Genomic DNA, 21,026 nt, shown 5'->3' on the forward strand with positions numbered 1-21,026 from the left:
GTGATTTTTGTATTCCTATGCTGGACCAACATTAGACTGCACAACATTTCAATCTTAGAGAATTCCTGTATATGGTGTATTCCTGCTCATTTGACAAGGTATGAGAATACAAACTCTGGAAAGATCCGGACACAGAACAATGAGCCAGATATTTCACCGACTGTATAAATGTGAAGCATCCGCTTGGCGTTTCCAGTGAGAGGAAGCCCAGTAGCTGGAGATTCTGCTAATTGATTAAACATTTTAAACATTTGATCTCATTACAGTTCTGTTCCCAAAACTTGAAACTGTTATGAACAGTGGACTAAGTTTCCTAGAATTTACCCTTTGCTAAAGTTTTTTAAAAATGGCACTGTTTAGGAGTGCAAAAGCGAATTGATTTATTGCACACGCACTTCACAGAGTAGGTGTTCCCAAGCAGAAATATGCAAATGTATGCTAGAACGCGCCAAAAGGATCTCGCTTGCTTGTAACTGGCTCTGCCCACCTCCTTTCTTGTTCTGCCCATTATGAATTTTTGTTCCGATTTGAAACGACCGGTTGTGGTCTCTTTAGTTATAAAAAGAAAAATCAAACATTCAGTACTTTGAGGTCATCTTCGCATGATGACCCTGAGAGTGTGTGACGATGTATTCAAGGGATGGATAAACCTTGACACAAGACTGTTGGTACAAAGACATGTGAATACACAAGTTCCCAATACAAAGACAAGTGCAAGTCAGAATTTGTCTAGATTTTATCACCACTTTAGCCGTTTCTCTTTTCTTTTCCTTTCCTTCTCTCCCTCTATTGGCAACCCAGTCATATCATGGTAATTAAAAAAGAACACAAAACAATATAACAGTAAAATAGCTTAATACTTATTTAGTAAAACATAGAAGGTATGTAAAAATGTACCCTACCCCCACCCGTGTAGGAAAGAGCTGCACTTTCTAGAGAGAAACTTTGCAGCTCTCTAGTTTTACATTCAGCCGATCATGGGATCCTACGGAGAGTAGAAGAAAGCTCCAGCTTATTATATACTTACAGCCATCTTGATAACCGTGGACATACTAAAATACAGGCACGGATCAGGCCAACTTTATAGTGGAAAAAGGGGAGAGTTAGGTATGGCTGGGGATGGGGTGTGCCAGGCTGGGTTGGTGTTAAGGTATTAAAGAGGTCAGGTAGGGTGAGGTTTCTGCCTGGCCCACTGACTGACATACATCAGGCAGCCCATGTCTGAACTTTGTCACTAATTGGTCTTTTGACCAATCACATCAGATCGTTTCCCACCAGATCTTTTTCAGAGCTGATCTGATTGGTCAAAAGACCAATTAGTGAAAAACAATTCAGAATTGGGCTGCCTGTGTGAACACAGCCTAAGGGACTCACAAAAGGTGAGCTGCAGATCTCCCACCCCTCACACACAGACTGTTGGTATAATATATTACTCTGTGCACCTGTGTTATCGGCCTATCTCTGGCCTATCTCTGGCCATAGTGTCCGTTGAAGGTGTTGCCCCCCTGAGGTGCAATATTGATGGAGTCCAGTAGAGGGCGTAGCGCCTGGCCGAAAGGCCTGTGGGTGAGAGTGGAACACCACAAATTAGAATCTGATCAACGGGGAGTAACATGATGAACAACATACACAGTGACTTGTGTTTTGAACAAGCTGTCCTGATTTATATATACTCACATATACACACACACAGTTTAAGTCGGAAATTTACATACACCTTAGCAAATACATTTAAACTCAGTTTCACAATTCCTGACATTTAATCCTAGTAAAAATTCCCTGCCTTTGGTCAGTTAGGATCACCACTATTTTAAGAATGTGAAATGTCAGAATAATAGTAGAGAATGATTTCAGCTTTTATTTCTTTCATCACATAACCAATTGGGTTAGAAGTTTACATACACTCAACTAGTATTTGGTAGCATTGCCTTTAAATAGTTTAACTTGGGTCAAATGTTTCAGGTTTCCTTCCCAAGCTTCTCACAATAAGTTGGGTGCATTTTGGCCCATTCCTCCTGACAGTGCTGGTGTAATTGAGTCTTTAGTTTGTAGGCCTCCTTGCTTGCACGCGATTCTTCAGTTCTGCCCACAATTTTTCTATAGGATTGAGGTCAAGGCTTCGTGATGGCCACTCCAAAACCTTGACTTTGTTGTCCTTAAGCCATTTTGCCACAACTTTGGAAGTATGCTTGGGGTCATTGTCCATTTGGAAGACCCATTTGCGACCAAGCTTTAACTTCCTGACTGATGTCTTGAGATGTTGCTTTAATATATCCACAATTTTCCTCCCTCATGATGCCATCTATTTTGTGAAGTGCACCAGTCCCTCCTGCAGCAAAGCACCCCAAAAACATGATGCTGCCACCCCCGTTCTTCACGTTTTTTTTATGGCAGTTTTGGAGCAGTGGCTTTCCTTGCTGAGCTGCCTTTCAGGTTATGTCGATACAGGACTCGTTTTACTGTGGACATAGTTTTGTACCTGCTTCCTCCAGCATCTTCACAAGGTCCTTTGCTGTTGTTCTGGGATTGATTTGCACTTTTCGCACCAAAGTATGTTCATCTCTAGGAGACAGAACGTGTCTCCTTCCTGAGCGGTATGACGGCTGTGTGGTCCCATGTTGTTTATACTTGCATACTATTGTTTGTACAGATGAACGTGGTACCTTCAGGCATTTGGAAATGGCTTCCATAGATTAACCAGACTTGTGAAGGTCTACAATTTTTTTTCTGAGGACTTGGCTGACTTCTTTTGATTTTCCCGTGATGTCAAGCAAAGAGGCACCGAGTTTGAAGGTAGGCCTTGAAATACATCCACAGGTACACCTCCAATTGACTCAAATGATTTCATTTAGCCTATCAGAAGCTAAAGCCATGACACCATTTTCTGGAATTTTCCAAGCTGTTTGAAGGCACAGTCAACTTAGTGTATGTAAACTTTCTGACCCACTGGAATTGTGATAGTGAATTATAAGTAAAATAATCTGTCTGTAAACAATTGTTGGAAAAATGACATGTCATGCACAAAGTAGATGTCCTAACCAACTTGCCAAAACTATAGTTTAACAAGAAATTTGTGGAGTGGTTGAAAAACTAGTTTAATGACTCCAACCTAAGTATGTAAACTTCCAACTGTGTGTGTTATACACAGTGCATTGCGAAAGTATTCGGCCCCCTTGAACTTTGCGACCTTTTGCCACATTTCAGGCTTCAAACATAAAGATATAAAACTGTATTTTTTTGTGAAGAATCAACAACAAGTGGGACACAATCATGAAGTGGAACGACATTTATTGGATATTTCAAACTTTTTTAACAAATCAAAAACTGAAAAATTGGGCGTGCAAAATTATTCAGCCCCTTTACTTTCAGTGCAGCAAACTCTCTCCAGAAGTTCAGTGAGGATCTCTGAATGATCCAATGTTGACCTAAATGACTAATGATGATAAATACAATCCACCTGTGTGTAATCAAGTCTCCGTATAAATGCACCTGCACTGTGATAGTCTCAGAGGTCCGTTAAAAGCGCAGAGAGCATCATGAAGAACAAGGAACACACCAGGCAGGTCCGAGATACTGTTGTGAAGAAGTTTAAAGCCGGATTTGGATACAAAAAGATTTCCCAAGCTTTAAACATCCCAAGGAGCACTGTGCAAGCGATAATATTGAAATGGAAGGAGTATCAGACCACTGCAAATCTACCAAGACCTGGCCGTCCCTCTAAACTTTCAGCTCATACAAGGAGAAGACTGATCAGAGATGCAGCCAAGAGGCCCATGATCACTCTGGATGAACTGCAGAGATCTACAGCTGAGGTGGGAGACTCTGTCCATAGGACAACAATCAGTCGTATATTGCACAAATCTGGCCTTTATGGAAGAGTGGCAAGAAGAAAGCCATTTCTTAAAGATATCCATAAAAAGTGTCGTTTAAAGTTTGCCACAAGCCACCTGGGAGACACACCAAACATGTGGAAGAAGGTGCTCTGGTCAGAAGAAACCAAAATTGAACTTTTTGGCAACAATGCAAAACGTTATGTTTGGCGTAAAAGCAACACAGCTCATCACCCTGAACACACCATCTCCACTGTCAAACATGGTGGTGGCAGCATCATGGTTTGGGCCTGCTTTTCTTCAGCAGGGACAGGGAAGATGGTTAAAATTGATGGGAAGATGGATAGAGCCAAATACAGGACCATTCTGGAAGAAAACCTGATTGAGTCTGCAAAAGACCTGAGACTGGGACGGAGATTTGTCTTCCAACAAGACAATGATCCAAAACATAAAGCAAAATCTACAATGGAATGGTTCAAAAATAAACATATCCAGGTGTTAGAATGGCCAAGTCAAAGTCCAGACCTGAATCCAATCGAGAATCTGTGGAAAGAACTGAAAACTGCTGTTCACAAATGCTCTCCATCCAACCTCACTGAGCTCGAGCTGTTTTGCAAGGAGGAATGGGAAAAAATGTCAGTCTCTCGATATGCAAAACTGATAGACATACCCCAAGCGACTTACAGCTGTAATCGCAGCAAAAGGTGGCGCTACAAAGTATTAACTTAAGGGGGCTGAATAATTTTGCACCCCCAATTTTTCAGTTTTTGATTTGTTAAAAAAGTTTGAAATATCCAATAAATGTCGTTCCACTTCATGATTGTGTCCCACTTGTTGTTGATTCTTCACAAAAAAATACAGTTTTATCTTTGTTTGAAGCCTGAAATGTGGCAAAAGGTCGCAAAGTTCAAGGGGGCCGAATACTTTCGCAATGCACTATATATATATATATATATATATATATATATATATATATATATATATATATATATATATATATATATATATATATATATATATATATATATATATATATATATATATATATATATATATATATCTTCTACACGTGAACAGAGACTTCCATATTTTTCTCTTTATTCAGACAGTATTGAAAGTAGATTTAGGGTTACAGGTAGAGGAGAGACAGCATGAAAGTGTCAGAGGTGGAATTGTTACCCATGTCACTCATGAACAATATGTGCTCGACTATCACTGTGCCATGCTTCTGCACTACACTCTAAATGTCTGACAACAGGTTATTGTTGCTATAGAGACAGGGGAGGGGAGAGAGGGGTAACTCACGTGGAGAGCACTTCAGCCGGCAGGTCTGTGATGTGGCCGGGGATCTTGCTGCCAGTGAGGAACTGGGCCACTTCGTTACTGAACGTGTTACAGTTCCACTCAAACAGATGGTATTGGTTCCCCCTACAGATAAAGAAGATGTGAGGCAAAGATAGGAACAGAGTAAAGATAGAAGGGAGAAAGAGAGACTGCACATCGCCATTACGTGTGGAGTTGAGATCGACCAGGTGCCACAGCCTCACCTGTACGTGGACTCTCCCAGTGAAGACAGGTACTCCATAAAGATCTCCTCAGTCACCTCTGTGGTGCCCAGATCTATTATGGAGTTGGGTTGTCCCAAGGATGTTCCGCCCTAAAAACACACAGCTTGCTTGTCAGTTGTACAACCAAATGCATTTAACCCTCTGAATCATAGAGGTGCGGAGGGGTGCCTTAAATTGACCAGGGGTTGTTGGTTTAACTGCACATTTTTCAACTTAAAAAAAAAAATAATAATAAAAATATTTACCCCTTTTTCTCCCCAATTTCGTGGTATCCAATTGTTGTAGTAGCTACTATCTTGTCTCATTGCTACAACTCCCGTACGGGCTCGGGAGAGACGAAGGCTGAATGTCATGCGTCCTCCGATACACAACCCAACCAGCCGTACTGCTTAACACAGCGCACCAATGTGTCGGAGGCTACACCGTGCCCCTGGCAACCTTGGCTAGCGCGCACTGCGCCCGGCCCGCCACAGGAGTCGTTGGTGCGCGATGAGATAAGGATAAGTTTTGTATCACAACTAACAAGATCTATGCTTGGGGTAACTAACTTAGACTTATGTACACCAATAACAAAGAGATTTCCAGGTCTAGTTTATGTTAGGAAGGAATAGAATAAAACATTGTCTTACAGGTGGGCAGTTTGTGATGCCATCTCCCCCATAGAAAAACTCCTCTCCATGTACAACAATAGCAGTGTGCCTAAGTGAGAGGAAAAAGGCTACAGTTTATTTCACATAAAGACGGACTCCCAATTAACAGACTTAAAAAACACTGGGGGAAAATATAAATATTAAAAGGTGTACATAACATGACCTTTGTCCTCCCTAAAATAATAATTAAATCATTCAAAAAATACATAATTTACTCACCATATTCCATCAAGCTGTATACCTGTGAATAGAACAGAATAGTTGATAACGTTATACATTAAGTTTACAATTTGTAGCGAACTTGGGGTTCATAAGATACAGAAATTGATTCTAAATTCAGCGCATAGGCCTAAAATGCATCCTCAGCCTCTGCTCATCAATCCAAACTCTACATCAGCGGGTAAAACAACTTATATTCCAAGCAAAACTAGTTAGCTAACTAACGCGTTAACAACTTACCTAGCATGAGGGGGCTCAGCTGGCGAGCCATTCCTTTAGATATGTCGTAAACGTACAGTTTCACAGCGTACGAGGTGTTATTCGGATCCATAATTCAGCTTGGTGGTGTAAAATTAGGTTTAGTGCTGTGTTCAATGTGTACGAACTAACGTTAGCTAGCTAGTGTTATCTAGCTATCCGACTAGCTAACGTAGTGTTAAGTTACTATAGTTCGTTCTGGTTCCGCAAATAGAAAAACACAAATAGTCCGAAATGCCTTACGCTGGGCAAAATAAAAAGGCATATAGTAGCTAAGCTTAATTACAACGAATATCTAATAATTGAGGCAAATTCACGAGTCACAACCGTACGAAGCTCTTAGCTAACATGCTAGTCAGCTGTTGCTGTGTCACTGTGACTCAAAGCAAAATATATCTGTCAAAAATGCCCATACATACATACATACGGCTTAAAAAACAGCCAATGAATGGATAGAGTGAGACTGGGACACCTGAGTGAAGCTAGCAACAATAAGAATTGGCCAAAATTGTGGAATTTTGGGTTTGCGTTCAAAATAAAAGTCACCCATTGCAACATGCAAACGGATACAAATAGTGGAATAATGCCATATTTGGACTAGATCATCCTAAACAAGTTTGGAATATTGATATATAAATTCAAAAAATGACAATAAGTAGTACATTTGATGCCAAAAAGTTTTTTTAAAGTGTTTCAGCATATTGTGTTTGATTTGGTCCTAAACGATATCCATCGATAAGAAACAATACTGTGCAGCCGTATTCATTGACCTGGCCAAGGCTTTCGACTCTGTCAATCCCCACATCCTCATCGGCAGACTCAATAGCCTTGGTTTCTCAAATGATTGCCTCGCCTGGTTCACCAACTACTTCTCAGATAGAGTTCAGTGTGTCAAATCGGAGGGCCTGTTGTCCAGGCCTCTGGTAGTCTCTATGGGGGTGCCACAGGGTTCAATTCTTGGGCCGACTCTCTTCTCTGTATACATCAATGATGTCGCTCTTGCTGCTGGTGAGTCTCTGATCCACCTTTACGCAGATGACACCATTTTGTATACTTCTTCTTTTCTTAGGCAATTAAGCTAAGGCTAGGACTGTTTCCTCGTCTCTGCTGCTGCTGCCTCCACCGCATTGTTGCCTCCCTGCACCTGCCCGCTCGTCGAGCATGACTACTCTGTACGGTTCTGACTTAGAATATGTGGACAACTACAAATACCTAGGTGTCTGGTTAGACTGTAAACTCTCCTTCCAGACTCACATTAAGCATCTCCAATTCAAAATTAAATCTAGAATTGGCTTCCTATTTCGCAACAAAGCCTCCTTCACTCATGCTGCCAAACATACCCTCGTAAAACTGACCATCCTACCGATCCTTGACTTCGGCGATGTCGTTTACAAAATAGCCTCCAATACCCTACTCAAATTGGATGCAGTCTATCACAATGCCATCCGTTTTGTCACCAAAGCCCCATATACTACTCACCACTGCGACCTGTACGCTCTCGTTAGCTGGCCATCGCTTCATACTCGTCACCAAACACACTGGCTCCAGGTCATCTACAAGACCCTGCTAGGTAAATTCCCCCTTTTCTCAGCTCGCTGGTCACCATAGCAGCACCCATCTGTAGCACGCTCTCCAGCAGGTATATCTCTCTGGTCATCCCCAAAACCAATTCCTCCTTTGGCGCCTCTCCTTCCAGTTCTCTGCTGCCAATGACTGGATCGAACTACAAACATCTCTGAAACTGGAAACACTAATCTCCCTCACTAGCTTTAAGCACCAGCTGTCAGAGCAGCTCACAGATTACTGCACCTGTACATAGCCCATCTATAATTTAGCCCAAACAACTAACTTTTCCTCAACTGTATTTATTTATTTATTATTTAGCTCCTTTGCACCCCATTATTTCTATTTCTACTTTGCACATTCTTCCACTGCAAATCTACCATTCCAATGTTTTACTTGCTATATTCTATTTACTTTGCCACCATGGCCTTTTTTTGCCTTTACCTCCCTTATCTCACCTCATTTGCTCACATTGTATATAGACTTATTTTTCTACTGTATTATTGACTGTATGTTTGTTTTACACCATGTGTCGAACTGCTTTGCTTTATCTTGGCCAGGTCTGAATTGTAAATGAGAACTTGCTCTCAACTTGCCTACCTGGTTAAATAAAGGTGAAATAAAAAATACAAATAAAAAATGTGATTTGATAGTGCTTATTATAAGTATGCCCCCAATGCAATACGGAAGTCTAATTACATCCACAGTGCGATTTCAACTGATTCTTTACTTTTTTGTGTCAAATGAACTACTTATTGTCTTTTTTTGAAGGTATATAAAAACATCCAACCTTGTTTGGCATCTAGTCCAAATAGGTATTATTCCACTATTTGTATTCATTTGCATGTTTCAATGGGGGAATCTTATTTTGAAGGAAAACTGCAAATTCCACAATCCTTATTGTGGCTAGCTTCAAACAGTTGACGGTGACGACCTACATCGTCAAAGCGTCTGATAAAATATTGTGAAATGTACGCAAGAATCCGTAATAAAATTAAGAAATCTTGTGTTTGTGCAAGTGAGTTTACGATTGATATGAAAAATATTTGGACGATATTTGTTTCATAAATCGTCTCAACCTCAATCGCACAGTAGATGGCACTATGCACATTTAGCTTTACATGAACCCACGAACATTTTCACCATAGAAAAAGTAATGCGCGTTCACGTCGCAACTGACGACGCAATTAAACACGACTACGGTCTGATCAACACCTGCATCAAGACAAAACAAGGTTTGTAGTTAACTATTTCCAACGAAATCACATTTGTAACATCATACACTCGGCCATAAGGTATGCTTTCATTCGTCTGTATAGTTTAAATGAGAGTGCATTCTTATGTATGCTGATAAGTGGATGCTAAGATAACCATATATCGTTTAGAAATTGTGATTATATTACATTCAAAAAGTTGTTTGCAGCCTATTCCCCGATGTTCTGTCTAAACGCAAATGCAGGTGTTGGATACAGTTTTGGAAACATTTGGAACTTAACTTGAATATAAGTGAGGGGGAATAATCAAATACAGAAGACTTACCGCATGCAGTTTTTGAAAGTTGCACACGGCTGTATTTTAAGAAACACCGGAAATGTGGAACGTATTGGTGTAATGGAGATATCGTAGCTGAGGCCGTGTGTGAAAACAGCCGGGTGCAACTTTGCTAAACTGCACAGTAAAAGTGTGTGTTTTGTATTTTAAATATTATTTATCGCTTATATAAAAGTTACACTCCAAAGGTTTACAAAACCTTTTCCCAAGTGGCGTATTTGCGTTTAGAGTTTCCGGAGTAAACAGAGCGTCGGGATTGTGGTTCACATGGGGAGGGAGAGTAGCTGTGGTCCATACTATCAGCTAAGAACCCAAAAGGGGGGCAACTGTATAGTGGGTATACCCTCCTTGAGTTCTCAAGAACTAACTAGCCACTTACCCAAAAGGCGACTGGAGTGCCACATTAAATTGAACCCGACATCATCTGGTATTACCTGATCAGAGTTTTATAACAACCACAGTTCTCTCACACTGTGTGTGTGTGTGTGGGTGCACGTGTGTGTGTGTGCACGTATGCGTTTGTTTCCTTGTTATTTTAAGGGCAAGATTACTGCATGCCTCAATGGCACAGTGGAACGACTACCACCATGAGGATGAAGATGTGGATGGAGAGGAAAGGGATGAGTCTGGAGGTAAGACCAACATTGATGGTGATTGAATGGATCAATACTGAATAGAATGGGGGTTAGCATATGTAATGTAATCCCTCTCCACAGTGGACTATACGAGCACAGGCCGTGACAGCCTGGTGTTTCTGGTGGATGCTTCCAAGGAGATGTTCATCAAGGGGGAGGATGAAGAGCCCTCGCCATTTGACATGACCATGCAGGTAGTCATTCTCTCTCACTGTCTCTAACTCCCTCTCTGTTTTCGCTTACCATTTCCTGTCCTTTTTTCACCCCCTCCCCTGCCTCTGTTTCTCTCCTTATCTCAGACATTATGAAAATGACTGAACTCTTAGCACCATGAGAAGTGACATGACTGATGGCCCTTTTCCACTCCTCTCTTGATCTCTGTGGTCCTACTTAACCCTCTGACAGTGTTTTATTGTATTGTGCTACTCTCCCTCCCCAGTGTGTCCGCAGTGTCTACACCAGTAAAATAATCAGCAGTGACAAGGACCTGGTGGCTCTAGTGTTCTATGGGACGGAACAGAGCAAGAACCCCAGGAACAGTTTCAAACATGTCTATATCTACCACGACCTGGACTTACCTGGTATGTCCCCCTGGCCTGCAGTTTCAGTGTGTGTTTTGATCGAGTCTTGGATTCTTCTGGAACCCATTTGAACATTTGTTATTATTCTCTCTGTGTATCTCCAATCTGCTTATCTTTACCCTTCCTCCTCACCTATCTCTCTGTCTATCCTTTTCTTTTATCTCCTCCCATCTCTCTCTCCTCTAGGTGCTCGTCGGGTGCAGGATGTGGATGGGCTGCGTGGGGAGAAAGGTGCCCAGGTGGCAGGAGAGACAATGGGCAGTGGGAATACCAACCTGGGTGAGGCGCTGTGGTGCTGCTCCAACCTCTACAGTGACATCAAGCTTCGGCTCTCCCACAAACGCCTCATGATCTTCACCTGCCGAGACACACCACATGGGGGAGACGGCGAGCGCGACCGCCAGGCCCGCACCAAGGCTAGCGACCTCAAAGAGACCGGTGGGTCTGGAGAAAGGGGGAAGGCAGTTGTCAAAGAGATAGAACATTGTGTCTCTATGGCAGTTGGCCTCCTTGATGTAACAGGGTTGAAGGTGAAGGGGTTTGAAAGGGGCTGGAAATACATCTTGGTCTTGCAAATGTTTAGTTTATCACAAACAATGTTGGATCAGTGAACTCTCTGTCACTCACAGGTGTGGTGATAGACCTTATGCATCTGATGAAGCCAGGTGGGTTCGACGTCTCGCTCTTCTTCTGTGACGTGGTGAGCCCCCCCGAGGATGAGGCTGAGCTGGGCCTGCAGATGGAGCCTTGTGGGAAATTGGAGGACCTCCAGAAGAGGGTCAGAGCCAAGGAGATGAAGAAGAGATCGGTCGCAAGGTACAGAGCACAGCCCAGCACTGTTTCCCTCATCATTGTATAGGCGTGGCACTGTGTCTTTTGACACTATATAAATGAGTCATCCCGCAGTGTTTGTGATTATACCCTGATGAAGATAGCTTGGCTGTCGAAAAGTTGGTAATTAAAGTTTTGCACCTGAGCTCCTAGAGTGTGCGGCTCTTTTATTTTCAAGTTTTCTACTCCGCTAGCCAGCACCTCGCCTAAATAGGTGTGCGTTTCTTTTTCTTCTAGATTGTGTTCTTATAGGACATGTTTAGATGTTACAAATGTTTAACAAAACTGAATAGGGCCCTGGTTGCTGATGGCTCCTCTCTTGTCCTCTGTGTCAGGTTGAATCTGTGTCTGGGGGAAGGGATGAACGTGGCAGTGGGTGTGTACATCACGGCCCTACAGGCCAGGAAGCCTAACGCCATCAAGCTCTACAGAGACAACAACGAGCCCGTCCGCACCAAGACACGCCTCTACCACACACAGACGGGCAGTCTGCTGCTCCCCAGTGACACCAAGAGGGTTCAGGTAACTAAGTGGGAATTTCAAATCAAACCAAATATATATTTAAAGTGTATCAAAGAAAGTATGGGCCTCCCGAGTGGCGCAGTGGTCTAAGGCACTGCATCGCAGTGCTAGCTGTGCCACTTGAGATCCTGGTTCAAGTCCAGGCTCTGTCGCAGCCGGCACCGCAACTGGGGGCGGTGCACAGTTGGCTCAGTGTCGTCCGGGTTAGGGGAGGATTTGGCCGGCAGGGATGTTCCTGTCCCATAGCGCTCCTTTGGCGGTCTGGGTGTGCCCGGGTGTACACATTGGCTTCCGGGTTAAGCGTGCATTGTGTCAAGAAGCAGTGCGGCTTGGCTGGGTTGTTTTGGAGGATGCACGGCGTGTTGCAGCGATGGGATGGGACTACTACTGTAACTACCAATTTGGATATCACGAAAAAGGGGTATAAAAAAAGAAAGTATGATTTCATATTCATATTTCGCATTCTGTCTGGTTAATTTCAGTCAAGATGTGATGTGTGTTGTCTGTATAGGTGTATGCAGGCAGGCAGATAGTGATGGAGAAAGACGAGGTGGATGTGATAAAGAAGTTTTCTGACCCGGGTCTGGAGCTGATTGGGTTCAAGCCTATGGAGCGTCTCAAACTGCACCACCACCTCAGATCTGCTGTCTTCATCTACCCAGAGGAGGAAATGGTCACAGGTGTGTGTGTGAACCTGTCACTATGATGGGAAGAGAAACGGTGACAGTTGAAAACATAACTACAAGTCAAACTGTAATCTGGGAAACATCAGCCCATGTTCGTCCTCCAAGTTCCATTTTGAGTTCCAACTTTAACCCCTTTCTCACCATGTCCTGTTTTTCCATCCCAGGGAGTGCCTGTGTGTTCACAGCGTTGCTGCGCAGGTGTAGTGAGAGGAACGTGTTTGCTCTGTGTAAATATACACGGATTCGTAACTCTCCCCCACGCTTCTTAGCACTGGTGCCCCAAAAAGAGGAGGTGGATGATGGCCAGGCCCAGATTGTGGCTCCAGGTACTGTCATTGGGTCCCACTGCAGCCGTGGTCTTGCACAAATACCACACAATTAAAATACTTTTAAATGTTCAGACTAATTGTAATGACGTGTGTGTGTGTTTGCCTCAGGCTTCCATGGCATCTTCCTGCCCTACGCGGATGACATCCGTACCCTGGACACTCCTCAGCTCCCCACGGCCTCCGAGTCTCAGGTGGACAAGATGAAGGAGATAGTACACAAGCTGCGCTTCAAATACAGGTACGGCCCTTTTATTACAGTGAATACTGAACATTATTATTTCATACCAGGATTCACATTTTGAAAAGAGTTAAAGCATAAAACATTACAGTGAAAGCATACCAGAAAACAAGGGGAACACTATTGTAAACGTCCTAGAATGAGTCTTGAGATTCCCATTCCTGTGTTGTCTGTGTTGCTCTTCCTGTGTTCCAGGAGTGATGCGTTTGAGAACCCAGTCCTCCAGCAGCACTACAGGAACCTGGAAGCCTTGGCTTTAGATCTCATGGCCCCGGAGCACATAGAGGATCTCACCAGTAAGATGAATACACACACACCATATGCTCCTGATTGGCCCACATCCTTCTTTTTTAGCAGTGCTCAAGCTCGCTTTTTCTCGTCCATTCTTTCTGTTCAATCTCTCCTTATCTTTCTCTTGCTCCCTCTCTCAGTGCCCAATGTGAATATGATGGACCAGCGTCTTGGTTCCCTGGCTCAGGAGTTCAGAGATCTGGTGTACCCTGCTGACTACAACCCAGAGGGCAAGACTGCACCCAAACGCAAACCAGGTGAGTTCTGTATGAACTATATTGTGGTGTATGGTTTACTTGCTTTGTGTCCTGTAGGGGAGATTTTGGTCTGGCCCATGGGGTAAGAAAGAACAGAGTAGTAGCTGGCAGTCTCACTGTTGAAATACTGGTTGTTGTAACATCCTGGCCCTGTGTGTGTTCAGCTGAGGCGGCAGGCGGCACAGAAAAGAAGCCCAAGGTGGAGATGTCTGAGGACGAGCTGAGGGGTCACGTACAGAAAGGCAACCTGGGTAAGCTGACGGTGCCTGTGCTGAAGGACGCCTGTAAGCAGTTTGGGGTGAAGGTCACAGGGACCAAGAAACAAGAGCTAATAGACGCCCTGACTGCACAGCTCACCAAATGAGGCGTAGATGTCAAAATATGTTGACATCTACGCTGTCGATATTCTGGTCAGAGGCACTAGATCGCAGGATTATTGGTCTATCTTTGGGCTTCCATTTTAAGGTTTCTAATCTGAGATATATCACTGTACTTAAAATGGAAAGTTTCTCATTTGTGTTGCTAGAATAATATTGTTTCTTTACATGTTTTAAACTTTAATAAAAAATTAAAAGGAACCATTTATATAATTGTCTGTAATTGCTTCAAATTTTACTTGTCTGCAGTTTTTGAACATAAAGGTAACTGCCAAAGTAAAGGGAACATCAACATAGTGTCTTAATAGGGCATTGGGCCGTCACGAGCTGCCAGAACAGCTTCAATGCGCCTTGGAATAGATTGTACAAGTGTCTGGAACACTTTTGGGGGGGATGCGACTCCATGACAAATTCAATAATTTGGTGTTTTGTTGATGGTGGTAAACGCTGTCTCAGGCTCCACTCCAGAATATTCCATAAGTGTTTCATAAGGTTGACACGCACACACCCTTTAAACCCCCTATGTACCTTTGAGACCCCTCTTTCAAAGTCACTAGCTAGGTTTCCATCCAATTGGCAACAGATTTTCAGGTGAATATTCTTAATTCTGCATAAAAACAATGTGCATGTTCCATCAAATTGACTTGTTGCAGATAAAAGCCTGTGCTGATGGGTTAAAGTCCCATGTACTGAATATTTTTTTTTTTAAGAACTATACTGAACAAAAAATAAAAATGCAACAATTTTACTGAGTTACAGTTCATATAATGAAGTCAATAAAATTCATTTGTAAATAAATTCATTATGCACTAATCTATGGATTTCACATGGCTGGGCAGGGGCACAGCCATGGGTGGGCCTGGGCCAGCCAATCAGAATGAGTTTTTCCCCACAAAAGGACTTCATTACAGACCAGAAATTCTCCTCTGTTTCATCTGCTGTCTAGATGGGCTGATCTAAAACGATGCCGGGTGTGGAGTTCCTGGCCTGGTGTGGTTACATGTGGTCTGTGGTTGTGAGGCCAGTTGTACTTACTGCCAAATTCTCTAAAACTATGTTGGAGGCGGCTTATGGTAGAGAAATTAACATTACATTCTATGGAAACGGCTCTGGTGGACATTCCTGCAGTAAGCATGCCAGTTGCATGCTCCCTTAACTTGAGACATCTGTGGCATTGTGTTGTGTGATAAAACTGCACATTTTAGTGGCATTTTATTGTCCCCAGCACAAGGTGCCCCTGTGTAATGATCATGCTATTTAATCAACTTCTTTATGGCACACCTGTCAGGTGGATCTATCATCTTAGCATAGCAGAAATGCTCACTACCAGGGATTTAAACACATTTGTGCACACCATTTTTGAGGAACTTTTTGTGAGTGTGGAACATTACTAGGATTTTTTTATTTCAGCTCATGAAACATGGGACCAACACTTTACATGTTGCAGTTATATTTTAGTTCAGTGAGAGTAAGAACCATCATTTCGAAGTAAACTTTGAGTCATGGGATGATATGTTGTGTAGTCCTCCCACTATGACTCGGGAAAGCATGCAGTTTATTAAGCTACAGATGAAATAAGTTATGATGAACTACAGAGGGTGGTGAATGTGCATGGTAATAAGCTTGATGCCTCTTCCCAATAAATATCGAGGGTCTTATTCTGGTGACATGTTCGATGCTTGGCTGCCATTTGACTAATACAAATATTCTTACTCTTATCCATTATATCAACATGTGTAGACTATAGCCTATACCCTCACTATATCTGCAAATTGTTGGCTAGATTGCACATGCAAAGACCAGAGTACATTAAAATGTACGTGAAAAAGTAAATGTGTGCAATGTCATCACTGACTGATTTTTATCCACAAGTCAGTTTGGTGGGAAAAAGTGCATATATTTGTTAGAATATTTGCATTAAATTTGTCGACAATTGGATGAAAACCTAGCTACTGAGGTCTCTTGCCATAGTAGCTAAAATAATGGGCATTTTTCTGCATGACCCTAAGCATGATGGGATGTTATTTGCTTAAGTAACTCATGAACCACACCTGTGTGGAAACACCTGCTTTTAATATAATTTATATGTCCTCATTTACTCAAGTGTTTCCTTTATTTTGGCAGTTACCTTTATTTCCCGTCCTACTTGTATGATTAGAAAAAAGGAGTGTCTCAGTGCCACACATACTGCATTATATCGCTCATTCAGCTACAATAAAGAACACCTTTGTTCCGACGACTCCTCAAAGTACCACGTAACGAGAGATGGCGCTTTGGTTTTGGCCAGTAGCATACGGACCGGGCTTACCTGTTAATATGGACCAGTGCGACTGCAAACCGGACAGCGATTGTACCTCAACCGACTGTGGAGATGGTAGCACTGGTAAGAAGGATATTCACATCCGATAAATGTAATTGTTATCCTATCCGTCCGAGATGTAAAAGTAACAAGTATCATACCGACATTTGCTCGGTTTGTGTAACATGCCGAGCAGAGTTTTTTTAATTTTTTTAAAAATCTGTTTCAATCTCCGTGAGACCGTTGAGTCCGAAATGTAGGCTACATGTTATAAATATATACAATAACTTATTTAGACTATAATCAATACAAAACACAAGTGTACCAAGCTGGTAAGCCCACAGTTTATAAAAGTAGAACAAAAAATACATTTTTTCAAAATGTATTGGGGTTAAAGTTTAAACTCTTGACAAGTAAAGAACATTGATCAGTCTCATGCTTCTCTAATCTTTCCCTGCAGGTCTGTGGTTGGACTTCAACAGTGTTTTGACAGGAGCTCTCACTGTGGTGGGCTATCTCCTCTACAGATTCTCACAGGGTCAGGAGTCTTACACCACAACAGTACTATTTCAGCAAATGCTTTTTTGATGTACATAATGTTGTCTTATCTGTAAGATGATCCTCTCTCCCATCTGGGGACTGACTGTATGGTTTTAACATCAGCTGGTGTTGTGCATCTGATTGCTTTATAATCAATTTGTTATGCCACCGTAAATAGAATTTTGTTTGATACTGCGTGAGTTCATTTATCTCTTTGGTCCGCTGCAGCCCTCCCAGCTCTGATAAGATGGCCCATCCATCTCTTCTGCACACTCACTGGTATGTCATCATGCCTGGAGGTTGAACCTTGAACCCTATTGCATTATTCCGCCTGCATATCTTCATCTGAGCAACAGATTAAATGTCTTGATTAAATCCTATTTTAAACTAAGTATTATTCCCTCTGTTTTAGGTGTGTCCTCACTGTGGGTTTGGGTGAGCCACCTGATGGGAACTCTTCGTAGTACGTACTGTCACAATTCTTCCCTTTCCCTTATCAAAACCCACACTCAGGAAAATATTCATTAACATGTTTACTAAACTCATCGGAATGTAAATGTGCAGTAGATTAATTGATTGCCATCACAGGTTTTAGGTAATTATATAATGTATGATGTGGTGGTGAATGATTTGTTAATTTTGTCTTTGTGTGTCAGGCTTACAGTATTTACTGAAGTGGCTGTCGCGTATTTGGAGGTTTATAGTTGGTAAGAGATTGCTAATACCCACCCACCTTATAAATGATAATGTCTTTGATTCATTACTCTGAAAGTGTTGATAATGTATTGATATGGTTTTGTTCGTCTATCAGCTTCATTCACAAAACTCAGCGGGTTCACTGTTATCATTCAAAACAACTCTGGTAAGGTTCTCCCTCTCTTTTCTCACTTCTCTAGTTAATTGCAAGTTCTGTTCCTTTATACAGTACCAGTCAAAAGTTTGGACACCTACTCATTCAAATGTTTTTTATTTTTACTATTTTCTACATTGGGTAGTAGTGAAGACTCCATGTGTTTTCATAGTTTGATGTCATGTGTTAAACAAATCCAAATATGTGTTAGATTCTTCAAAGTAGCCACCCTTTGCCTTGACAGCTTTGCAAAAAATGTTCTCTCAACCTGCTTCACCTGGAATGCTTTTCCAACAGCCTTGAAGGAGTTCCCACATATGCTGAGCACTTGTTGGCTGCTCTTCCTTCACTCTGTGGTCCAACTCCTCCCAAACCATCTCAATTGGTTCAAGGTCGGGTAATTGTGGAGGCAAAGTCATCTGATGCAGCACTCAATCACTCTCCTTGGTTAAATGGCCCTTACACAGCCTGGATGTGTGTTGGGTCATTGTCCTGTTCAAAAACAAATGATAGTCCCACTAAGCGCAAACCAGATGGGATGGCGTATAGCTGCAGAATGCTGTGGTAGCCATGCTGGTTAAGTGTGCCTTGAATTCTAAATAAATCAGACAGTGTCACCAGCAAAGCACCATCATACCACCTCCATGCTTCATAGTGGGAACCACACATGCGGAGATCATCCGTTCACCTACTCTGCGTTTCACAAAGACATGGCAGTTGGAACCAAAAATCTAAAATTTGGACTCATCAGACCAAAATACAGATTTCCACCAGTCTAATGTCCATTGCTTGTGTTTCTTGGCCCAAGCAAGTCTCTTCTTATGGGTGTCCTTTAGTATTGGTTTCTTTGTAGCAAATAGACCATGAAGGCCTGATTCACGCAGTCTCCGCTGAACAGTTGATGTTGAGATGTCGTCTGGTATTTGAACTCTGAAGCATTAATTTGGCCTGCAATCTGAGGCTGGTAACTCTAATGAAATGATCTTCTGCAGCAGAGGTAACTCTGTCTTCCTTTCCTGTGGTGGTCCTCATGAGAGCCAGTTTCATCATAGCTCTTGATAGGTTTTTGCAAATGTTCAAAGTTCTTGAAATGTTCCGTATTGACTAACCTTCATGTCATAAAGTAATGATGGACTATAATTTCTCTTTTCTTAGTTGAACTACTGTTCTTGCCATAATATGGACTTGGTCTTTTACCAAAGAGGGCTGTCTTCTGAATACCACCCCTACCTTGTCACAACACAACTGATTGGCGCAAACGCATTAAGAAGGAAAGAAATCCCACAAATTTGAACAATTCACACCTGTTAATTGAAATATATTATTTCAGGTGACTACCTCATGAAGCTGGTTGAGAGAATGCCAAGAGTTTGCCAAGCTGTCATCAAGGCAAGGGGTGGCTACTTTGAAGAATCTGAAATATTTGTAGATTTGTTTTGCTTTTTTTGGTTACTACATTATTCCATATGTGTTATTTCATAGTTTTGATGTTTTCACTATTTATTTTATGTAGAAAATAGTAAAAATAAAGAACCCTTGACTGAGTAGGTGTCAACTTTTGACTGGTACTGTATGTGTAATTTAGTTTCCCATACTGTTCCCCTCAGGTTCACTATCAAATGTGAAGCAATGTGTGGAATCTGTAAGCAAACTGAAAGAGGAAATTAGACATTTATATTATGTTCCTTGCTGCGTCTGTATTCCTGCACAAAAAAACATCCTATCAACTGTCCTTTAGTCTTGTGGGTTGTTTTCCTTAATAATAGAACTAGCACTTGATGAAATCATGACACAAAACCCTCTCCATTCATTGAATTAACTGTTCCACTCGTTTATTTATTTTCCAGGGGCTTCTAGTGACAGTCCCCCAGGCACAGAGCCTTCTCCCAGCCCTATTTCCATAGAGCCTGGGCTGAGGCTCATCCTTACGGGGCCTCCCGGTGGAGGTCGGACCTCCCTTGCAGATGCCCTGGTTGGCTGCAGCCTCCCTCAGGTTGGGGGGTCCCTGGGGGCTGTGATGGAGTGTACCAAGCGGAGGGTGGTGGTGGACAGGAGAGAGCTGATCATAATCGACACCCCAGACCTCCTGGGTCCATCTCTGGGTGACAGTAAGAGAGCCTTGGAGACCCTCCGCAGCCTGCAGCTGGCCAGCCCAGGCCCACATGCCTTCCTGCTGGTGCTCCAGACCCCTGGCTCTGGAGATGGGGTGGACCAGGATGTTGCTAGTGCTACCAGAGCCCTCCTGGAGCTGGTCGGAGAGAGTGCCACAGGCCACATCCTCATTGTCCTCACCCATGCAGACTATTTGGGTCCAGGCTCCACGCTAGCCCAGCTACTGGAGGATGATGCTGGAGGCCTCAGAACTGCTCTGTATCTGTGTGGTCAGAGGGCTGAGCTTGTGGACAACAACCCAGACAAGCCGGTGGAGGAGAGGAGGGAGCTGGCGAGGGGGCTGCTGGAGAGGCTGGCAGAGATGAGGGCACTGAGGGGACACTACACCCACGAGCTGCAGAAAAGGGAGGACCAAGTCCGGGAGGAACTGCTGATGGACATGGCCTCTGTGTTGGCACGGAAACTCGGACAGGAGTATTAAGAGTTGAGTAATACTTCATTTTTGGTATAGGTGCATTTTGTTGACTTTTTTTTTTTGGTCATTCTGGGTTTATTGTCTTTGGGGAATTGATCCTCATGATGTCACTGTCTCTGCATGTATTATTGTTAAGTATGTCAGACTTAGCATGGGCTTGTTGGGTAAAATCAATATCATGTTCTTACAGTACTGCTGTTATTGAACAGTATTTAATCCATGTCAATTTGCCTTCATGTACACTACTTGTTTTCTTGCACACACTCTTGTCTGTCTACTACATTCCTCCCATGGTTTCTTTTTTTAAGTATTAAAGTTTCTTCCAAATAAGTGCAGTGACTCGGACTGTATTTCCTGCTAGTGT

At 42.6% G+C, this 21,026-nt stretch overlaps 3 protein-coding genes across 6 annotated transcripts; 2 read left to right on the top strand and 1 right to left on the bottom strand.

Moving 5' to 3' along the window:
• Window positions 1-211: 211 nt before the first annotated feature.
• LOC110502855 (desumoylating isopeptidase 1) lies at window positions 212-7,577 on the bottom strand. 2 transcript variants are annotated; one of them, XM_021581195.3, is made up of 7 exons: window positions 6,508-7,003; window positions 6,268-6,289; window positions 6,028-6,097; window positions 5,378-5,487; window positions 5,136-5,258; window positions 1,443-1,560; window positions 212-985 (listed from the first exon to the last, which is right to left on the bottom strand). In XM_021581195.3, exons 1-6 carry the CDS (start codon window positions 6,596-6,598, stop codon window positions 1,467-1,469), a joined length of 510 nt encoding a protein of 169 aa, XP_021436870.1. In that variant the 5' UTR covers window positions 6,599-7,003; the 3' UTR covers window positions 212-985; window positions 1,443-1,466. The 2 variants fall into 2 exon arrangements, with proteins under 2 accessions (XP_021436870.1, XP_021436869.1); XM_021581194.3 differs by having other exon boundaries at window positions 212-1,560; window positions 6,508-7,577.
• Window positions 7,578-9,026: 1,449 nt separating this feature from the next.
• Window positions 9,027-14,594, top strand: xrcc6 (X-ray repair complementing defective repair in Chinese hamster cells 6). 3 transcript variants are annotated; one of them, XM_036960582.2, is made up of 13 exons: window positions 9,027-9,323; window positions 10,180-10,271; window positions 10,356-10,468; window positions 10,714-10,855; window positions 11,042-11,293; window positions 11,485-11,671; window positions 12,022-12,208; window positions 12,720-12,888; window positions 13,059-13,220; window positions 13,332-13,461; window positions 13,657-13,757; window positions 13,893-14,009; window positions 14,174-14,594. In XM_036960582.2, exons 2-13 carry the CDS (start codon window positions 10,202-10,204, stop codon window positions 14,371-14,373), a joined length of 1,830 nt encoding a protein of 609 aa, XP_036816477.1. In that variant the 5' UTR covers window positions 9,027-9,323; window positions 10,180-10,201; the 3' UTR covers window positions 14,374-14,594. The 3 variants fall into 3 exon arrangements, with proteins under 3 accessions (XP_036816477.1, XP_021436871.2, XP_021436872.2); XM_021581196.3 differs by having other exon boundaries at window positions 9,207-9,383; XM_021581197.3 differs by lacking the exon at window positions 9,027-9,323 and adding an exon at window positions 9,659-9,769.
• Window positions 14,595-14,674: 80 nt separating this feature from the next.
• On the top strand, window positions 14,675-20,992 carry LOC110502859 (GTPase IMAP family member 4). The gene is made up of 7 exons (XM_021581199.3): window positions 14,675-16,769; window positions 17,146-17,223; window positions 17,454-17,504; window positions 17,638-17,688; window positions 17,882-17,932; window positions 18,037-18,087; window positions 19,923-20,992. Exons 1-7 carry the CDS (start codon window positions 16,652-16,654, stop codon window positions 20,666-20,668), a joined length of 1,146 nt encoding a protein of 381 aa, XP_021436874.2. The 5' UTR covers window positions 14,675-16,651; the 3' UTR covers window positions 20,669-20,992.
• Window positions 20,993-21,026: the final 34 nt, after the last annotated feature.

The sequence above is a fragment of the Oncorhynchus mykiss genome, chromosome 23 (assembly GCF_057628025.1).
Source record: "Oncorhynchus mykiss isolate SJ-2025 chromosome 23, ASM5762802v1, whole genome shotgun sequence".
In the NCBI taxonomy this organism is placed as follows: Eukaryota; Metazoa; Chordata; class Actinopteri; order Salmoniformes; family Salmonidae; genus Oncorhynchus; species Oncorhynchus mykiss.